The sequence below is a fragment of the Syngnathoides biaculeatus genome, chromosome 7, assembly GCF_019802595.1.
Source record: "Syngnathoides biaculeatus isolate LvHL_M chromosome 7, ASM1980259v1, whole genome shotgun sequence".
In the NCBI taxonomy this organism is placed as follows: domain Eukaryota; kingdom Metazoa; phylum Chordata; class Actinopteri; order Syngnathiformes; family Syngnathidae; genus Syngnathoides; species Syngnathoides biaculeatus.
The window spans coordinates 4028067-4047674 of NC_084646.1; the positions used below are offsets into that span (position 1 = coordinate 4028067).

General features: G+C 43.5%; 2 protein-coding genes across 9 annotated transcripts in view; one reads left to right on the forward strand and one right to left on the reverse strand.

The window, feature by feature from the left end:
- The window catches only part of LOC133503111 (BEN domain-containing protein 5-like), a 278787-nt gene extending 277278 nt beyond the window's left edge, over positions 1 to 1509 (reverse strand). Inside the window, exon 1 of one of the 3 annotated variants that reach the window (XM_061824322.1) lies at positions 1353 to 1509. Coding sequence is in view for 1 of the 3 variants with exons in the window: in XM_061824321.1 (XP_061680305.1) it covers positions 709 to 751 (43 nt within the window). In the remaining 2 variants the exon portion in view is untranslated. Of the gene's footprint in view, positions 1 to 9; positions 183 to 708; positions 880 to 1352 lie in introns of those variants that run through there. The other 2 variants (XM_061824321.1, XM_061824323.1) reach the window with 2 other exon arrangements.
- elavl4 (ELAV like neuron-specific RNA binding protein 4) overlaps positions 222 to 19608 on the forward strand; it is a 122571-nt gene continuing 103184 nt past the window's right edge. For 2 of the 6 annotated variants that reach the window (XM_061824326.1, XM_061824327.1), the window contains exons 1-2: positions 7177 to 7776; positions 8344 to 8484. In XM_061824326.1, coding sequence (XP_061680310.1) covers positions 7729 to 7776; positions 8344 to 8484 — 189 coding nt within the window. In that variant the 5' untranslated portion in view covers positions 7177 to 7728. Of the gene's footprint in view, positions 361 to 545; positions 685 to 6588; positions 6719 to 7176; positions 7777 to 8343; positions 8485 to 19608 lie in introns of those variants that run through there. The other 4 variants (XM_061824329.1, XM_061824328.1, XM_061824331.1 and 1 more) reach the window with 4 other exon arrangements.

Below are 19608 nucleotides of genomic sequence, written 5' to 3' on the forward strand. Positions count from 1 at the left end.
ATATATTACCTCAGTATTGACCTGCCTTCACCGGCTTAATGTCGGGGTTGTTCCTGTAATTCTTTTTACTCATATGTACTGCACTTTGACGTAAGTGCTGTCGAAATAAACAAATATATAATAATGATGACGATTATGATGAACTTTTCATTTAAACAGCGTTGTGGGAAATGACGGTTATATCAAACCTAAATGAATATTTCCGACCACAAGAGAACTGAGAAGTCAGCACTTATTTTAATTAAAGTCAAACTGGCTCAGGGTTGCCAACGGTTAAAACACGCGTGTATGAACAACATGATGTCAGGCGAAAATCTGCCTAGCAACAAGTCCAACGCGTTCAACGCCGAGCTAATTAAGGTATCAGCTAACCTAGCTTGGGCTATCCCACGACCAACAAACCTGCTCCGGGGACGCGAATATCTATTTAAAAACAGAATGTACGCCAATCTCCACCCCGCGGTGGTGTGCTCTCGCCAACTTTATCGCGGCTAGCGTGGATATCAGCAAAACTAGCTTCCAGCATGCGAGGTGACATCACTCTTGTTTACATCCGTGCGCCTGCTAGCTCAAAAAAGGTTTAGCACGTTTCTGTGCCGCGATGAGCAAACGCGTATAGGATCGCGGTCGCCCGCGAGCACCTCTGTTTTGGGGAAAACAGCTGCAACCAAGACAGCGAAGTAGGTAAGTTGGATAATATTCACACACTGGTGTCGGAGTCTTTCGCAGGGTTCTCCATCTTCCTTTCCATTCTTGCACAGAGCGGCCGACGCTCTCCGTTTGTTGCCACAGCAACGGGGCAGGGCAAAAGGAAAGGAGACTCCCAGTGTTTTGACTCTTGAGGCTGAATTTCAATCTCAGAACGGCAAGACAGAAATGCTAACCTCTGTTCCACTCTTCTGCCTTATTTCAAATGTAAAATACCAATTCGACATTACGTTCAAGTCTCATGTTGCAGACTTAACCCATTCGTGGGCAGCGTCCCATTTTTGGGACATCATAATTTTCACGCATTATAGCCTTCAGTATATCAAAATATTTAACTGTTTTAATCTGAAGCCATAATTAGGTATTAGGAGAGGATAAACTCATAAATCAAAGTCACCACGGAGTTATTTCCCTATCCTTCCTAACCCAACATGGCTGCCTCTAGTACACATGGAGCGTTGTCCAAGAGAATGCAACCAAGTTTGTCTTCAAAATGCTAATCCATCAGTATTATTAACGGGTAAGTGTCGTTCTAGAATAAGAATTAATAAACATACCTCTAGTATGTACCACTTCACAGAACTGATAACATACCCGTCCCAGTTTTACTGCCCGAGAGAGTACACCATTTTTTTTGCCTTTACCTTAACCATAAACGAAAAAGAAGTGTTAGTTCCTTGATTGTGGCCTCTTCGGAGATTTTTATCTCAATAAGGCAAAAAAATTGCCACCCTGCCCACGAACGGGAGTAGAATATCGAGTTGCACCTTCAAGTAAAGAGGCATTACTTCCATTTTGCACTGCTTTTACATTCACGTTACTCCTCCGTCCTCCATTTTATTGCTGCCACACCTGCATTTTTAATGGTATTTTCAAAGCGAGCCAATCACCGCAGGCCGTAGCCAGAGCTTCTTAGTCATCTTGAAGATTGATTAAAGCCGGTGGTTTTCTAAGCAATTGGCGCATAGATGTCATCAAGGCCAATCAGGCCTGGTCTCCCGTTCCTTTCCTTTACAAAGGCTGCACCTGATTAAGTACATCAAATGAGGAGGCATACAACTCCCACAGCAAAGAGGCACGCGGGCTGTTGCTAATTTTCAGCCTGTGTAACTGGACCAAAGGAATATGACCACAGTAATGGCAGCGATATATTTGTGTATTTGTATGTGTGTTCTGTATTCGATGACCTGCGTCAACAAGCCACTGAGCCGATAGGTGGGACTGATTGCTTCTCAGATGAGAGGATGAGAATACAGAGCTGGCGTGAAAAGTTCTATTAAAAAAAAAAAAAAATGAATTGAATGACCGTCCTCTATGCTGTGTCATTGTTTTAACTCTGTGCCAATTAAAGGGGCTCTACGCTGGCACAGTCACTCATTTCACAAGAGGGATATTGAAATTGAATTATGGCGCATGAGGAGAATACATTAAATATGCTGCATGTTTCTGTTGTTTCTCTGCTCTTATTGAATATCAGGACGCCATCGGGGTTCTTGAGTTTACCATAATATCCTGACTTGTCTGCGGCAGATAAGGTGACTCTTGAGATCCCGACTGTAGCTCGATATCGTGGCCGAAACTCATATTGGAGAACAACGTACTGTATATGAGTATGCATAACGCAGCGCTCCGTGCCAAGTAGCTTTAATACGTCAATGTTGCGTCTGTTATCAGGAGGAGAAAGGCAGTGTCCTGGAAAAGTATTTGGTCACCATTAGCGTTGTTTTAACAGTTATATAAAGTCAATGTCACTCAGTACTTACAGTGCAGAGAGCTCAGCCAGCCATGTAAAACAAATCTTGAGTGTTGTGGTTGTCTATGTCCATCAGTCTGTAAATAATGCTTTACTGTGTAAAATTATAATGTACTTGCAACTCCACTGTAAAAAAATCATTTTGAATAGTGGTAAATATAATCCATTACAATCATCTAAAATTTAAATTACTATATCAGCTAGGTGAAGTCCCCATCTTCTTCTTCTTTTCCTTATGGCTTGTCCCGATTAGGGGTCGCCACAGTGTCATCTTTTTCCATCCAAGCTCGTGCATCTTCCTCACTAACACCCACAGTCTTCATGTCCTCCCTCACCACATCCATCAACCTTTTCTTTGACTTTGCCCTTCATCCTAGCGGAGACTCTTCTGTCACATAGAACACCAGACACCTTCCGCCAACTGTTCCACCCGCTTGGACCCGTTTGTTCACTCCCTTACCACACTCTCCATTGCTCTGTATTGTTGACCCCAAGCATTTGAAGTCGTCCGCCCTTGCCATCTCTTTTCCCTGGACCTTCACTCTTCCCCCAACGCCCCTCTCATTTACGCACATATACTCTGTTTTACTTTGGCTAATCTTCATTCCTCTCCTTTCCAGTGTGTGCCTCCATCTGTCTAATTGTTCCTCCACCTGCTCCCTGCGTTCACTGCCGATCACAATATCATTTGCAAACATCATGGTCCAGTCTAACCTCATCTGTCAGCCTATCCATTACTACCGCAAACAGGAAGGGTCTCAGGGCGGATTCCTGATGCACATCCACCTCCATCTTAAATTCTTATGACACACCGACAGCACATCTCATCGCTGTTCTGCTGTCCTCGTACATGTCCATCAACCTTTTCTTTGGTCTCGCTCTTTTGCCTGGCAGCTCCATCCTCAGCAACCCTTCTACCAATATACTCACGCTTCTGGACATCTCTAAACCATCGAAGTCTGCTCTCTCTAACCTTGTCTCCAAAATTTCCAACTTTGGCTGACCCTCTAATGATCTCATTTCTAATCCTATCCAACCTGCTCACTCGGAGCGAGAACCCCAAGATCTTCATTTCTGCTACCTCCAAGATCTGCTTCCTGTTGTTTCTTCAGTGCCACCGTCTCTAATCCGAACATCATGGCCAAGTCCTGAAGTCCCCATCAGAAGTAAAAATAGAAACCGGTTCAATAATAAGGGCTCAGCTCTCTGCCCGTGGTACTGTACACTTTAAATGTAGCATATTCCTCTCAGGATGTCTACAAAGTGCAAAAATAATGTACTCAACATTCACCGTTAAGATACACAATCACATGAAAGAGATGCGAAGTGTGCTCTCTGGTCTCTCGCATTTTAATTATATCTCAGGAGAATGCAGAATTTTTATATGCTTATCGAATCACTTGATTGCTCACGTGTGCTTCGTATATTTACAGATATTATCTGTCTCAATGAAATATTTGAAGCTGAAGAAACATGAAATATGGCGATTTTAACTCTCTTCTAGAAGTGGAGGATAAACCAGACCTTTTGAGACCGTATGAGAATATCATCAGAATCCCTTCTGGGATATTATCACTGACAAATTTTGCATCATATTTTAAAATTTTGATTTGCTTTCTTAGTGAGATATTAGTCAAAATCATGTTTGGGGCACGACAGATCTCCCCAATACCCCCTGACAATCTTTTTTCTTATTTTTTTTGTCAACTTTTTAATGCCTTTGGTGTTTGCATCTCTGATTTCAAAATATTTTATTTTCATAGTTACATTTTTGTTTAATTCAAAGTGACTTGGCTGAGTGGCGGCACAGCACCCTAGTGCCCTCTACTGACCAGCTGCCACTGATTCAATTCTTGTAATAAAGTTTCATGCTGCTAAGGCTAAGCCCCTCCCCAACTTTATTTAATTACTTGAGTCGTGTCGGTATACAGCGAAGCCTTTTTAATATGTTCTTGTCTGAGATAACCTTTTTTGAAGTATATGTATCGCAAGCGATCCTTGTCTTCACTTCTGCACTTACTCCTCAGCAGTTCAGCTAGCCATTAACTGCTAATCATCAGTTAGTGTCCACCATCGCCAATAACAATCTGGACCTTTCTCTGCATTATCTTGAGAAGTTTACTTGCCTCCTTTTCCTGGCTTGGCTGCCTCTCAATCCTTTTAGTCTTGGCTTTTCGCTATTAACCGGTGGCCAGAGCTAGCTAGGAGCAAAGTACGAATAAATACTTGATTTTTGAGGTTCTGGGGCAAAGTGTTTGAGTAGGTGACTGTGCCAATGTTGTATCTACAAATCAGCAGGTTTTCACTGTATTCACTCGTGGCGCTTATATAGATGATTGGTGAGCGAAGGTTTGGATAATGCTACTAGTTCCTTTTCTTGGCTTATTAATGTGTTCACGTGAAGGTTATTATTAGTGAAGGAGGTAGTCATGTAGAAATCAATACAAGGCACAAGTGGTTGCAAGTTGGGTGCTTATGAGGGCACGGGAACGAGGGGGGAGGGTTTGTGGCTCAGGAGGAACCAGCCATCAGTACACAAAGAATCACTATGGTGACAGCAATCACAGAGCTCAGGGGAGTGAGGCAGGGTCAGAGAGGAAGGCTTGAGAGGCAGCTGACTGAGGAATCAAGCCTCACTCTTGATGATTCATCTGACAGCTCACCCCCCTACTCCTCCCTCCTACCGCTGGGCCACTCATCCCCCAGAGACCACCAGCTTTGCGGAACAGGGATGTGGCCGGCAGCCCTTTTCTTAGACGAGAGATATAAGATGAAGCCAAGACCGTATGAGAGCAAGACGGTGTGTTTGATGATACATTCATTTTGTGTTTTTGAACATACTGTACATTTACAAGTACGACCACTACTGTACATTTACTTTTTTACCCTTGTAGATAGCCCATCACACTTCAGCTGTCCCTGGAAGCATTGTTTTTAACCTCAAGTAGTGGAAATCTGAGTACTTTGTAATACTGTGTCACAGCAGTTCACCAACAATCACACCAGAATCACGATCCACCATCCATCCATCTGTTTTCTGAGCCGCTTATCCTCACGAGGGTCACGGGAGTGCTGGAGCCAATTTCGCTGTCATCGGGCAGGAGGCGCGGTACACCCTGAACTGGTTGCTAGCCAATCGCAGGGGAATTTAGAGTCTTGAATGAATGCATGTTTTTCGGATGTGGAAGAAAACCGGAGTGCCCAGAGAAAACCTACACATGCACGGGGAGAACATGAAAACACCACACAGGCTGAGCCAGGACGCTCTACAGCTGTTCCATCCTGACAATTACAGCCAAAACAAAGGAATTGAACAACCTGCTACATATCACTTAGACATGGCATTAAAAAATTCACCAAATATGTCATATACTGGTGGGAAATGAAACCACCAAAATACATTTTTTGATAAGACATATGTTAATGTACTGCATTTTCCGCACTTTAAGGAGCACCTAAAATCCTTTCATTTTCTCAAAAGCCGACGGTGCGCCTTATATATGTATCAATATTGAGCCTTTAGTGCAGGTCGTCCGTCTACTGGATGCATAACGTAACCCCAGCCTCTACTGTAGCGTCGATTCTATGCGCCTTATAATGCAGCGCGCCTTTTATATGGAAAAAAAAGTCTTGAAATGGGCCATTCATTGAATGTGCACCTTATAATGCAGTGCAGAAAATACAATACCTAAAACAAAAAGTCTTGACAGTAGTATCAATATTTAATGCTGATGTAGCTACAATGTAAAATTGTTTCACCCTTATTGGATGCTGTCAATCTCACCTGATGGTTCCAGTGTCAATAAAACACTATTAACTGGCCCGGTCTTGCCAGTTCGATTCCTTGATGGCAAAACTAGAATTCCAAGCACGGGGAGAAAATCATCGGCTGTAATTACAAAGCTACTTGTATCACACCACTGACATTAGTGTTACAGAAGCTGATAGCTCCAATTACTCCAGCTGCATGACCCCCATTAAGCATATTTATGGTAAAACGCCGGCTTTTATTTCAGCAACATTATCCCTATTAGATACAAATGCAGTACACCTCGTCAAAGTACAAATATTCCGAGTCACATTCTTGGCTCTGGCCCGTGTTTTGACATTTCTTGTTTGTTTCACAGTTAGACTCTCCTGTGACTGGCTGCTTTGTCATGGCCGTGCCACACCCTGCTGAGGAAGAGGACGGCCACCTGACCTTGATGCACACATCAGCCCATCCCTCGCTTGTGTTCGTCTGCTCGCCCCTCAAAGGTAGCCTTCCCTTTCTTTCAATTTCCTCTACCTTTCATATCATCAAAACACATGCCAAACGCTTTCCGCTGCCAAGGATCTTGCATAATCCCTTTTCCACATTTGAATCCAGTTTCCTTAATTAGATAACACTGTGGAAAAAATGTAGTCCTCACACTACAAACCAATCCTTTTATCCCTGCCCTGTGTTTTCATGGTCCATAAGGGAGTGCTTCCATAAGTGCAAATGTTCCCTTGCCATGTATCAGACACATAAGAAAAGAGGAGAAAAACATATAGGAGTGGCATGCGGAGGAAGTCGGCGACGCTGTCCATGGTGCTAGAACAGTCTTTCCACCTTGTGGTAGCAGACGTGAACTGAAGCTGCATCATTTTGTGAGTTGCGGGGGGGGTTAGAGAGAGAGAGAGAGAGAGAGAGAGAGAGAGAGAGATGCAGGGAGGAAAAGAGGGCGGGAATGCAAAAAGCGACGATACTGGGAGAGGGGAGAGAGAGCGCAATAGGGAGGGGAGTTTAAACTAAGTGCTATGTTTTGGGACAGCTAATCTGCTAGCGAGCAGTTTGAGGATCGGAGCGTATTGTGTGAGCCAGTGTGCGGGGGAAAGATAAGGCAGCACGCCAGCCCGCCAAGCCGACCTACAGACTTCCCATTTTAATGTGCTGACTCCTGGGAGATTTAAAGAAAAAAAAAAAGAAGAAGAAAGAGAAATATTGACTCAAGACGTGTGCGGGGGATCCTGGACAGAAACATTATTGCAGCGACAGCCAGCGGGGCGCATCTGAAAGACAGGAGAGAGTTTTAAAAAAAAGAGAGAGAGGAAAATAAAGGACTAAAAGTGACACTTCCGTATTTTTTCAGCTTGTTTTTTTTTTTTTATTACTTGATTTTTTTTTTCCTTATTTTTTTCTGTCTGGGACTGACTACTCCCATCGTTAGCAAAGAAAAGGGGAGGAAAGAACTGAGGAGAAACTGACACTTAAAGGACAGAAAAAAAAAACACTGAATTTGAACATGTTTGAAATAAGCCGAACACTCAACGCTGCTTTGCTGAGCAATGAGGTAAAGACCTTTTTTTTTTCTTCCTCTCCTCCTCCTCCACGCCTCACCTTTCTGCTGCCAGCCATCCTGTCATGTGTGTGTGTGTGTCAGTTTGTGTGCATGTCTGTGCACTTCTGTGTGCTCGTAGCCACAAGACCGATTTTGATAATAGCCGCACATTTTCATGTATGGTCATATGGAGAACAAGCAGCTGCTCTGCTGTGATAGTAAATGGAGAGCTCGTGCCCATACTTTGCATCACTCCATCGTAACAAGGTAGCCATCATACCGATCCAACCTAGCCTTGCTTGTGCGATTGGGGCTAAAATTGTGCCTTCTTATGCTTGTAAGTTTGAGAGCTTGTGTGTTCACGTGCTTTTGTGTGAGAGCAAAAAAAAATGTTCCCTAATCCCCTCCTTCTCTCTATCGCTTCCTTCTTCATTCACACTCCGTCTGTCCTTTTAATATTCATCATCGTCCTTCCTACCTGCTGTTATCTGTCCCCCCCGCCCCCCCCTTTCCCTTCCCTTCTTCTCCTCCCTTCTCCTCCCACGTCAATGCGTGAGCGTGTGTGTGTTCTGTGAGCAGCATCTCAAGATGATGGCGAGGTACGGGCAGCTCTCGGGGCTAGCAGCCAGTGGTGTGGGCTCCGTCCCCGAGTCGCACTCGCCGCTATTTCCCAGGGATCTCCCGTCATCGCCCGCCCAGACGGGCTACAGGTCATCCCTGGTAAGAGGATATAGACAGAGCACTGTATCTCCATATGTATAAGTCTCCATCCTTTAAATGAACACAGGCGTGCGTTGTAATACGATGGTAAAGAAGCAGGGTTGGGGGGGGGTGGAGCTGTTTGTGTGGGTGAGAAAGGGTGCAAAAGGGCAGAAAGAGAACAAATCAATTGTACAAATCAGTCGGTATTCTCAATGGATGGTATTAGTAAATATTTACATTGTTGTGTTTGTTCAATTACCCTACGCCTACTCTTTCTTTATTCTGCGCTAGACAGACTGTTGTCAAGGGAATTTGAGGTGTTTGTGCGTGCGTGTGTGTACGACATGCATGTGTAGTGCAGTGTGTCTGCATGGCTAAAATAATTCATTGTTGTGTAATTTGTACTGCTCTACAGTGTTTACCACTAAAAATCAAATTAGGCGGGGAAGTGATGAATTCGAATTGGCATTATACATGACATAAAAATTAGATTTTCACACTAGCTTGGAGGGGGATGATCTTGTTTCAAATGACTCGATCATCATTGTTGGGACCGCTGAAGACGCACAGAATTATTTCCATTGATGTCAACGTTTCGATGACATTCTCGGTGGGAAAGGGGGGGGGAGGGCATCAGAAAACCCAGACCATTTAAGCAAAAACATTGTAAGAAAATCCCGACTTGCTCCATTAAGGCAACATGAAGCGATGGGAGCTCCGTTGGTTTGCTTCCGCTTCAAACTGGCTCAGATCCACACCCAAAAGCTTCCTGGAAGCTTTCATAACCCACTGTCATGCTGCTGACGATACCCAAGGGGGTTTTCGGCGAACTCTATGCAAATGCGTGCCGAGGATAAGCGGTGAAATACATCTATGTGGAGTTGGGCTTCAAAAGTGTTTTCATTCCCTCCCCCCCACCACCACCACCACCACTTCTCTCTCTGCATTCTTACAATAGTTCAAAGCCATCTGTCTCCGGGTTTTTGTTGTCCAAAATGCCCATTAAGACTCGCTGTGTTATCTGCTGTTTGCATGAAGCTGCTGGCCCATAAATTATTTGTTGAAACTAGTCTAAGTATTTTTTTTTTCTCCTCCAGGAATGATTGGCATGTTTACAGATTTGATGCCTCATTTCGGCACGGGGGAGCTGGAAAAACTGAATATAAGGCAGAAGAGCACCAAGTTAGAAGAAAAAAAAATCACTTTTAATTTAATTCAACTGATTATAAATTTGATTAGACGAGGGGCTTAACAACTTTATAATGGATAGCTATTCTTCACACCTTGTTACTTGCTATGCCAAACTCTGTGGTTATGATTTTTGCATATTTGCATTGTGTGTGTGTGTGTGTGTGTGTGTGTGTGTGTGTGGGTTTGCGTGCTGTGTGCGCGTGCTTGCATGACTACTCTGTTTAAAGCAAACCATCGTGATTAATGGCACCTTCATTAAGCTTAGGGAGATCATTTGCATACATTAGACAAATGCGCTGAAAAATTCTGCTCGATTTATCGTTAGAATCTCCGCACGCTGCATCACATTCTTCAACTTTGCAATAGCTACAGGCAATATGACGCTTAAGCAGCTACAAACATAAATTGTACGTGATAGTTTCGTGTTCGTGAACAGATATTACACTGCTTCATTTGAAATTCAAAGTAAAAAGAGAAAAGTTGACTATTAGTGACCAAAAACCTGAAAATGTTCAGTGTGTATGCGTGTTTGGTATATTTTAAATATGATGATCAAGATATATTTCACAACCATAATGTTTGAAAATGTGTGGACATATTAAGAATGACGATGCAGTCCCAATTGTGCATGGGAGGAAAATCTGAATTGCAAATTGTTCCGTATTTCAGTCAGCTGAGATTTACCGGTAATTTCCAAGGAGGCCACGTTTTATAATGCTGCAGCATCCCGCGCTTCCCAGCTGAATGTTGTTCATTTCTAGAAAGCTTCGCTGATTGCCCACTGCAGGCAGCTGACGTTCTCGATGTGACATCGGGCTTTGTTTGGCAACTATAATTTTACCCTCTGTTTCAACATAAAAAAAAAAATAAGTGGATGGATGTTCAGCTGTACCACTTTTTTTTAGCCCCCCACTCTGCCGAAGCCAATGAGGAGCAAGAATGCGTGCCTCTAAATAGATAGGGGTCATCCCTTTATACCACAATAATGATTAGCACCTTCCATCTGCCGCTTGTCGCTTTTCCCCTTCTTCTTGATTGCAGTGTTCGCTGCATCTCGGAAATTAGCTCGTTTATGCGCCACAGTCCTGCTGCTGTCACCGAAGCACAGGCAGGTGCAGCCGCCTGAACGACGCCGCGGAGAAAAGCTGCTCGTAATGCGTAGAAATGGAACTGTGCGAGTGTTGCTCGATGAGTGACGTGGTGGCAAAAAACCATCACAGTTTATTAACTTGAATGGGTTTGCGTGCTAATAATTGTTGGGATGGTGGATGAGCAAAAGTGAAGGGCAAAATTATAGCCGATGTATATATCCTTTGTTCTGTAAAGACTTGAATAAGATATAGGGCACCCTGTAGCGTATTTCAAATTGGAGCGTGTTATGACTGACTATGAACTTATCTCGTGAACGTGTGGCATGTTTGCTTATGTGCGTGCGTAAATCATGTCACGTTTGCTCTTGATATGAGCGCATGTGGTGTGTCTGTTGCAGGCAACACTGAGATGCTGGGAGACACAGCTGGGGGTGCGGGGGGGCCTAAAGACTTCACGTATGTGTATGTCTACGCGCGTTTGCGTGCTCGCATGTCCTGGCCACCAGGGCTGCAGGGAGGGCCGAGTGATTAGCAGCTGAGCCTTTGTCCCTTTGGGAGCCGTCACTGCAGAAAGGAGCAGGTGTCTGCAGGCTCATGAACACAGTCACACACACACATACAAACAAACACGGGCAACACTCACGCACAGGCTACCCCTAACCACTTTCCTTCCTCGGTCGACATTCATTCACACCCAATTTAGCACATACACCGGGTGTGGCTTAACGTGCGTTTCATCACAAAGCATGGTTTTCGTGAAATCTACTCTGTAGAAAAGAACAAAAAGCCTCGTGATGTGATCCGTAAACAATAGTCGAACCCAAGAGTAGCCCGCTGAGCCAACAAGAAAGCCCGTCCCCACCCAAAGGTCACCTCTCTATGTTTAATGTACTTTGACCTGGAAGTAACGACCTATGATTCTAGCTACACATTGGCAGTGGCTTATCATCTCTGTTGTGCATCGTCCTCTATTATATGACAAGCAGCACATCAATCGTGAAACTTTTAACTCCTGACAACAACAACAAAAATATGATTTCAACATGCGTCTGTGTGGCCCTGACTGACAAGTTTGGCAATAAAATGATTCACTCAACCGCAATGTAACTGTTTATGAAAAATAAACCCGACTATCTAATTTATACATTGAAGACTGATATCGGGAAATGGCATGAACGTCAGCCATGAAGGAAGCTTTCTGAGACGCATAATTACTTCAGTTTATATTGCAATATACACCAACTCTACTGAGAATTTATCTCGAGTCAGTGTTTACATGTGCGGTTCAATTGTTTGAATAAGGAAAAAAACAATTGGACTGACTGCTATTCATTCTTTCCGCTTAATTCCCCCAAAATCCAGCTTAGTCGCGCGGGGTCGGAGAAAGCATTTCATTTCAGAAAGTATTTTTCTGAATCTCTTGGACAATGAATTAAAATCCCGTAAAAATTGATATTATGAGACTTAGTGCAAGAAAGGTTGTGTGTTGGGTAATTCTGCATTTTCCATTATTCTTACATAAGCATGAGCTGTAATGTAAAACAATGTAATGTAGTAGTAATAAATACATGTGAAGAACTTAATTTTGGTGTGAATGTAGTTGTTGGACCGAGCAGCACTATCTTATATCATATTTACTTGAGCAGTTATGAAGAAACAGTGACTTCAAAATATATACCTATACCCTACCCGTCAGTCTTATGCAGACTGACAAAAGCAGAATTAGCCATCACAAAGCCTTTCTCCGGCCTCACATTGTCTGCGATAATCTAACGTGATCGCTTCGACTCCGTCATCCCAGACAAATCAGACTCCAATGTGTAATGACAACCAAATCTCCTGCCTGAACATTCAATTTCCCCCTCAAAGATTATGCCCTTTTGGAACACCAATTTGCGATATTATACTTTGGAGATTTTCCAGGTGAAGACCCCTTATTAGGGGGGGATACAGCAGCCTTGTGTGGAAATGAGCTTTGATGCTTGGCTGACAAATGCCATCCCCTACCTGAGAAATGGCATTCGTTGAGGATTCTGGCATGTTGATGAACCACATCGTTTGACTCCCCTTGAAAGGATAGTTAGACGGCCAATTGTGTTTTTGTTATTGATTCACTAATTGCGTAAGATGAGGCGACGCGTTTGCTGTCACCGTGACTAAGTGATGGATGAGTGACTTTTGCAACTATTGAAATGTATGAGGCTACTTAACAACCCCAATTTTGTACAAATTGATGTCATTTTGTGTGGATTTATATGCACCGTGGAACCTCCAAGATTGAACACAAAACCGGAACTATATGAGCATTTTTTAAAGTAGCATTTCAAGGTTTTATCTGTCATACAAGTATAAAAAAGATGATAAACAGGAATATAATGCGACAAAAAAAAATATGCAGCGTGCAGCTGGGCGGCACAGTGGGTCAGTTGGTAAAGCATGGGCCTCACAGTTTTGAGGACCCGGGTTCGATCCTGGCCCCCCATGTGTGGAGCTTGCATGTTCTCCCTGTGCCTGCGTGGGTTTCCTCCGAGCACTCCGGTTTCCTCCCACATTCCAAAAACATGCAACGTTAATTGGACACCCTAAATTGCCCCTAGGTGTGATTGTGAGTGTGAATGTCTCTATGCCCCCTGCGATTGGCTGACAACCACTTCAGTGTGGGCCCCGCCTCCTGCCCGTTGACAGCTGGGATAGGCTCCAGCACTCCCTGCGACCCTCGTGAGGATAAGCGGTGAAGAAAATAGATGGATGGATGGGTTCAATTCCCAGTGATGGTGTTGGTATCTGCCCTACAACTGACTGCCGACCAGTTCAGGGTGTAGCCCTTTTGCCCGAAGTTAGCTGTGATGGGCTCCGGCACTTCCGTGACCCTTCTGAGGATAAGAAGCGTGGAAAAGTGATGGATGGAATTTAAAAATATCATCCATGGACCTATTGTCATACAGTATTTTCCGCACTATAAGGCGCACCTAAAAGTCTTATTTTCTCAAAAGCTGACGGTGTGCCTTATATATGGATCAATACAGAGCCTTTAGTGCAGCGCCATCTAATGGATGCATAACGTAACCCCAACCTCTACTGTAGCGTCTATTCTAGGCGCCTTATAATGTGGTGCGCCTTGTAAATACAAAAGTTGTAAAATAGGCCATTCATTGAAGGTGCGCCTTATAAAACAGTGCGCCTTATAGTGTGGAAAATATGGTACTTTCCATCGATTGCAACATTGATGGGCAAGGCACAAAGGAAAAAGAAAAAACACAGTAGATTTGTTGGCATATGTTCTGTATTTAAAAAAAAATACATGGTTGAAACACTTAATTGCACATATGATTATTAATTTATTTTAGCAACAACATTTTCTCTATGTACTGTAGTAGAAACTACATTGTATTTCGTCTATATAGGAAATAATATATTACTTTTAGAATTTGTTTTTTCCCCTTTAACCTGCCAAGTACCCTAGCAACATTTAATACCTGAAGCATGTTTCCAAGCATGAAGGCATTTAACAGAAACCTGGTGGATTTTGTTTTTTCCATTTTTTTGATTCTCCCCTCTTTTACATTGCCCACTTGATTTTTCTCAAAGCATGCGAAAGGGCGGCTACTAACCATGATGTGACATTTCAGGAGCGGGGTTTTTTGCTGAGCCTCTCCATGTTTTATACTCGTGGCGCTGCAGGCCACGCCTGCAAAAGAAGCTGGATGTGTGTCATTTATAAAAGGTTATGCCTTATCAAAACCCGCATTCACCGGAGCATTTAATGGAAATGTGCTAGTATGAGGTCTTTTGAAGAAGTAATAAACATCAGTCGTTTGCAGGTGATGGCCGGATAACATTTTCGCCACCTGCAGTTGAGGTTGTTGAAGGGTAGAATAATTGCAGAAACGCATGCAATAAATAATATCTGACGGAAATATTTTTATTATTATGAGCTGTGCATCTATATGTGTGCAAATATGTGTGTGGGGGTTGATTCAAGCCATCGCCAGATGGACCCCAGCGGTCACCCTGCGAGCATGGACGTACCCCGACCGGGATCAAACGCAAAATGAGCCGCTCTTTTCGCTGCCGCTCCAAATTGCACTGGAGTATACTCCACCGGCCCATCTCGCTGTAGCAGGATTTATTTTAAAGCATGTACATTCATGCCGTTGCGCGGATGTTCAAATCCATATTGTGTCCTGGAAGTGATGGCACAAAGCATACATTGTGTACATCTGACAGGCTGCTGAGCTGCTGGGCGGCTGAAGTTGAATGAAGTTGAATGTCACCCCAAGCTGCGGACACTCTGCTGTCCAAATGGACAATAATCCACCAGAATCCTGTCGAGAATACCCGCTGAGTGCCAACACAATTGCTAGAATCAACAGCCAATGGCAAGCTAAGCCTCTCTGGGCACCTCAACAAACCTTTCATTTGTGTTTGGTTACAGCCTCTAAGACACTCCATTATCAGTTCCATAAAACAGGAAAAACAATTCTAAAATGGCATCGAAATTGATGCTCGAAGGTCAAACAGTTTCTTGCAAAAAAGGGGGGGAAATGAACTTTATCATACTGCAGTAAAATAATAAAACACCTTACCTTAATTTTGTGACAACCTGCTTGCTGTAGTCTTTTGCTTCTGTATTTTATGTGACTTATACTAGATTTTCTTGTACAGGCTTTGTGAGCTTGGGTGCTCCAAAAGCCAAAGAAAAAGCCAAACGGGCACAAAGCTAATCCTTGGATGCTTGACAAACTGGTCCCCTGTTTGGGATACTAACTTCTTGTTTGTCCTGTTGCATGGTGGGAGTAAAAACTACAAAGTCATATTTGACTTGAGACTTTTTTTTTTTTAATTAATCGGAATTCTGAATGTATGTTTAGCCCAAGATCACTGATGGTGTAGTCGTACACACGCCTGCCTTTGTTGCAGGCAGCGTGGGATCGATTCCCGCTCAATGATGGTGTCTATCTGCCCTGCGACTGACTGGCGACCAGTTCAGGGTGTAGTCCGCCTTTCACCCGAAGCTAGCTGGGATAGGCTCCAGCTTTCCCGCAACCCTTGTGAGACTAAGCGGCTTGGATAATGACATGTTTAGGGCAACTGTTTGGTGAACAGGCAAGAATGTACGCCGCCTTTTGCCTCAAGTCAAATTAGATGGGCTCCAACTCACCCAAAACCCCAACGAGGCCAAGGTGTATAGAAAGAAAACAGATGCATGTTCACGGTACTGAGGTTCTGAAATTCACCTGGACTAAAATGGAGCACACGCATACAATAGTTTCTGGTGTACTCGTTAAAACATCCGCCTTTCTGCTGCAACGCTCACATTTTAAGTGTGGCAGTCGCATGTGGAGTTTGCAAAGCCGTAGCCTCCCTCACCAAGCAGCTTTGGGTTAATGTGAAGGGGGGGAAAAAGAGGCTGTGACAAATGTAGCGTATAGCCGCTATCCAGGATCAGCGTGAAGAATTCACTTCTGATCTGAAGAGTTTCTTCCACGCACAGTGACACAGTCAGGGGTTAAGTTGATGGTGCGCCAACCCTGGCATGTAGGAGGACGTAGGAGGGAAAGTAGCTACTTTAGATGATATTTACTCATCCTTGAGAATGTTCATTTTAGGCAACTTTTATAAAGGGGCTCATTATGAGATGGCAAACTGGATGCTTTGCTAGTTTTGATTCCTGAAAGTGAAATATTAGCAGCATTCGCGAATAGTCAACACAAAAGACCTCGTCGTGTCAATAGTTAGTCATCTTAGGATCTCTTCATTTAGTTTTTCATCAAGACATCTTAATGGCTACTGCTTTTAAAAACATTAAGAAAACCAAATGATTGTTTTATTTCACCATCCTAAATGATTCCATCCAAAAGAACAATTGCATGATTTTAAGCGACAATGGCTGTTATTGTATCCGAGTACCGTCAGGGCTCTTGTTTGGCAGGTCTTCACACTTGTGCAGGGGGGGATTTTTTCTTTTTGTGTGCCTGTTATTTCCTCAACAGCGCCCATTTAGTGCTTTTGATGACTCAATGTGAAGTTGACTGTGATCTCGAGATAATTTAACATCATTTGCTCCGCTGTAGTTTTAAATACGGTGCCAGTGCGGCGGAGCAGAGCTGCACGGCCTTTTCTTCTCGTTGAAGCGACAGAAGTGATGCGATTTGACTTAACAGACAACAGCGGTGCAGGTGCGCTGTGCCTTGGACCATGAAATTACCTCAAATCAGTATCCATACTGTGTGCACCATTGATTCATGGAAATAAAAGCCCCCGGTCTTAACATCGAAGCAGACATTAGCGATCAACACAGTCCAGGCCGCCCATTGTTGCTCACGTATGGGCGCGTCGTGCTAATAGGAACCTGATGTCTTAAATTGTATCTGGACAGACGGATTGATTGACAAGGTGAAGCCTGCAATTCTCATTTGTTGATTGTTACCGGCAGAGGGAGGGGACCTGCCAGCAGAGAGGCCATCATCAGTCTGAGTAGCCCAGAAATATTCTCGGGCTGCCAGAACTTTTAAAGAGCAACTAAATCTGTCCTTCAAGGGCAAATCGAAAATAGCCGAGGTAAGCGGCGCACCGTTTACCTATCAAAAGTATTGGGCTGAGGAGACTGTTGCGAGGTTATAATTTTCAATCAGGCAGACTAAAGTTTTCCCTAATGTTTTTGTGGAACAGTGGTTGTGCCACTGCTGCATTTTATTTTATTTTTCCGGTAGAACCCCACAACCTCCCTCGATGGAAGAATGAGAGAACAATGTGCATAAATATATTGGTACCAGTTTCACTATTTGTAGATTGTAATTCAAATTCTTCTACAGTGATCTGTTCTCTAATCGAGACCATGTCTCAAAAAATGCCAGGACTGTCGTTCACTTACATATACGGATCACTTCCCACATTGATCGTATTTGCTCATTTAACTTGAGCTTAGGTTTTTGACTGGAGTCATTTCATTGTTTGAAACCCTGGTTTCCTTTGACATCACGTGAAATTATTTGTGAGTCTGTTTTTCAATAGATTTTGTAAGTTTAATATTGTTATTTATTAGGTCATGCCTGTAGTTAAGAGAATGTATATATATCCATCCATTTTCTTAGCCGCTTACCCTCACAATGGTCGCGGGAGTGCTGTAGCTTATCCCAGCTGTCAACGTGCAGGAGGCGGGGGACACCCTGAACTGGTTGCCAGCCAATCGCAGGTCACATAGAGACAAACAGCCGCACTCAGAATCACACCTAGGGCCAATTTAGAGTGTCCAATTAAGGTTGCATGTTTTGGGGATGTGGGCAGAAACCGGAGTGCCCGGAGAAAACCCACGCAGGCTTGGGGTAAACATGTAAACTCGACAAAGGCAGGTCCGTGATTGAACCTGGGACCTCAGAACTGTGAGGCCGACGCTTTCTAGCCGAGTCACTGTGGCGCCCGAGTGCATCTTCTTCTTTTTCTTTCGGCTTGTCCCGTTAGGGGTCGCCACAGCGTGTCATCTTTTTCCATCTAAGCCTATCTCGTGCATACCGACTGCATCTAATAACCTGAATCAATGTATTGTTGGGTTCAGACCTGCTAACACGTTTCATCGCAAAGGATGTTTTTTTTTTCGCTGTACATTACTGTGTTTCAGGTTAAGATGCATTTAATTATCTCAATGTCATTGAAGTTAAAAAAAAAAAAAAAAACACTTGTAAAAACTTTCTATGAAGAGTAAATCAATAGGGTGTTACCATATTTTGAGGCTATAACTCACTAGCCCACCTCTGGTTTTCTGTTGAGCTTTGATGGCATACTGCTTGTAGCCAGTACAAATTTGACGTATATTTACTCTTGCGTACTTGTTTGGGGGACGTTATTCTGAAGATCCCTGGCGATTGGATAAGGCGTTGTTCATTCTCTTGCAAAAAAAAAAAAAAAAAACAAGATATTTTCTTTCATTTGCTCTTGTGGTAAGAACTCAGCTGGCATCATCCTTCCTCCTCCTCCTTTAAATAGAAAGTCTTAGAATGTGGAAAGAATCACAAGACAGGTGTTAAAACGCAGTTTGACAGTTAACAAGGAACTAAAGCAAAAGCAGTCACAATTATCACAGTGCACACTGCATATTCGAATCTGATAAACGATGCGCTGCTATTATTTGTCTCTTCTTTCACTTGTGTTATCATAAAACTACACATTGGCTGGATGAATATTGTGCCTGCTCGGAACGCGTTTCATCTTTGTTCGGTTCAGGATATTCAACATTTCTGGGCCAAATCAAATAGGAATCCTTGTGAGCTGGTCGAAGACGAGGAGGGAGTGGGAGACACAACGAGTGGTGTGTGGTTCATCCATTAAGGTGTGTGACAAGGAGGGGTTCATGGTGGAGAGGCAGGTCAGAGGGAAGGGCACGGATGGTTCATGACAATTAGCCAGTTCTCTCTGGAAATTTGCATGCTGGAAGCACCGGCTTAAGCACACTTGTGAGGTCGAGCACTTAAAGTCCCAGCTCTCTGCCACTCACAGCAGGAGGCTGGCTCCAAAGAGTTGTTGTTTTGTTTTTTGTCTTTGACACGTTTGTAGCTTTGCACGTGTTTTTGTGTGGATGAAATCTACCCGATCAGCGTTTCTGGATTTTGGTCGCAGCCAATCAGTGAGATGGAGTTTTACCTCGTTGACACTGCCAAAGGGGTCCTTCCTAAGCTAAAGACATAAAAACATTTGAACTTATAAAATCAATGAAAAAGTATGTGTTTGTAAACATAGTTATGGCTGTCTACATGTGTTGCTCCACCGCTTGTATTCAATGGTTACACTGCAACACAGATATGCTATTCATAGCCAATCAATGGTGTTTTGCATTGTTTGTTAGCATTAAGGTAATTGAACAGTC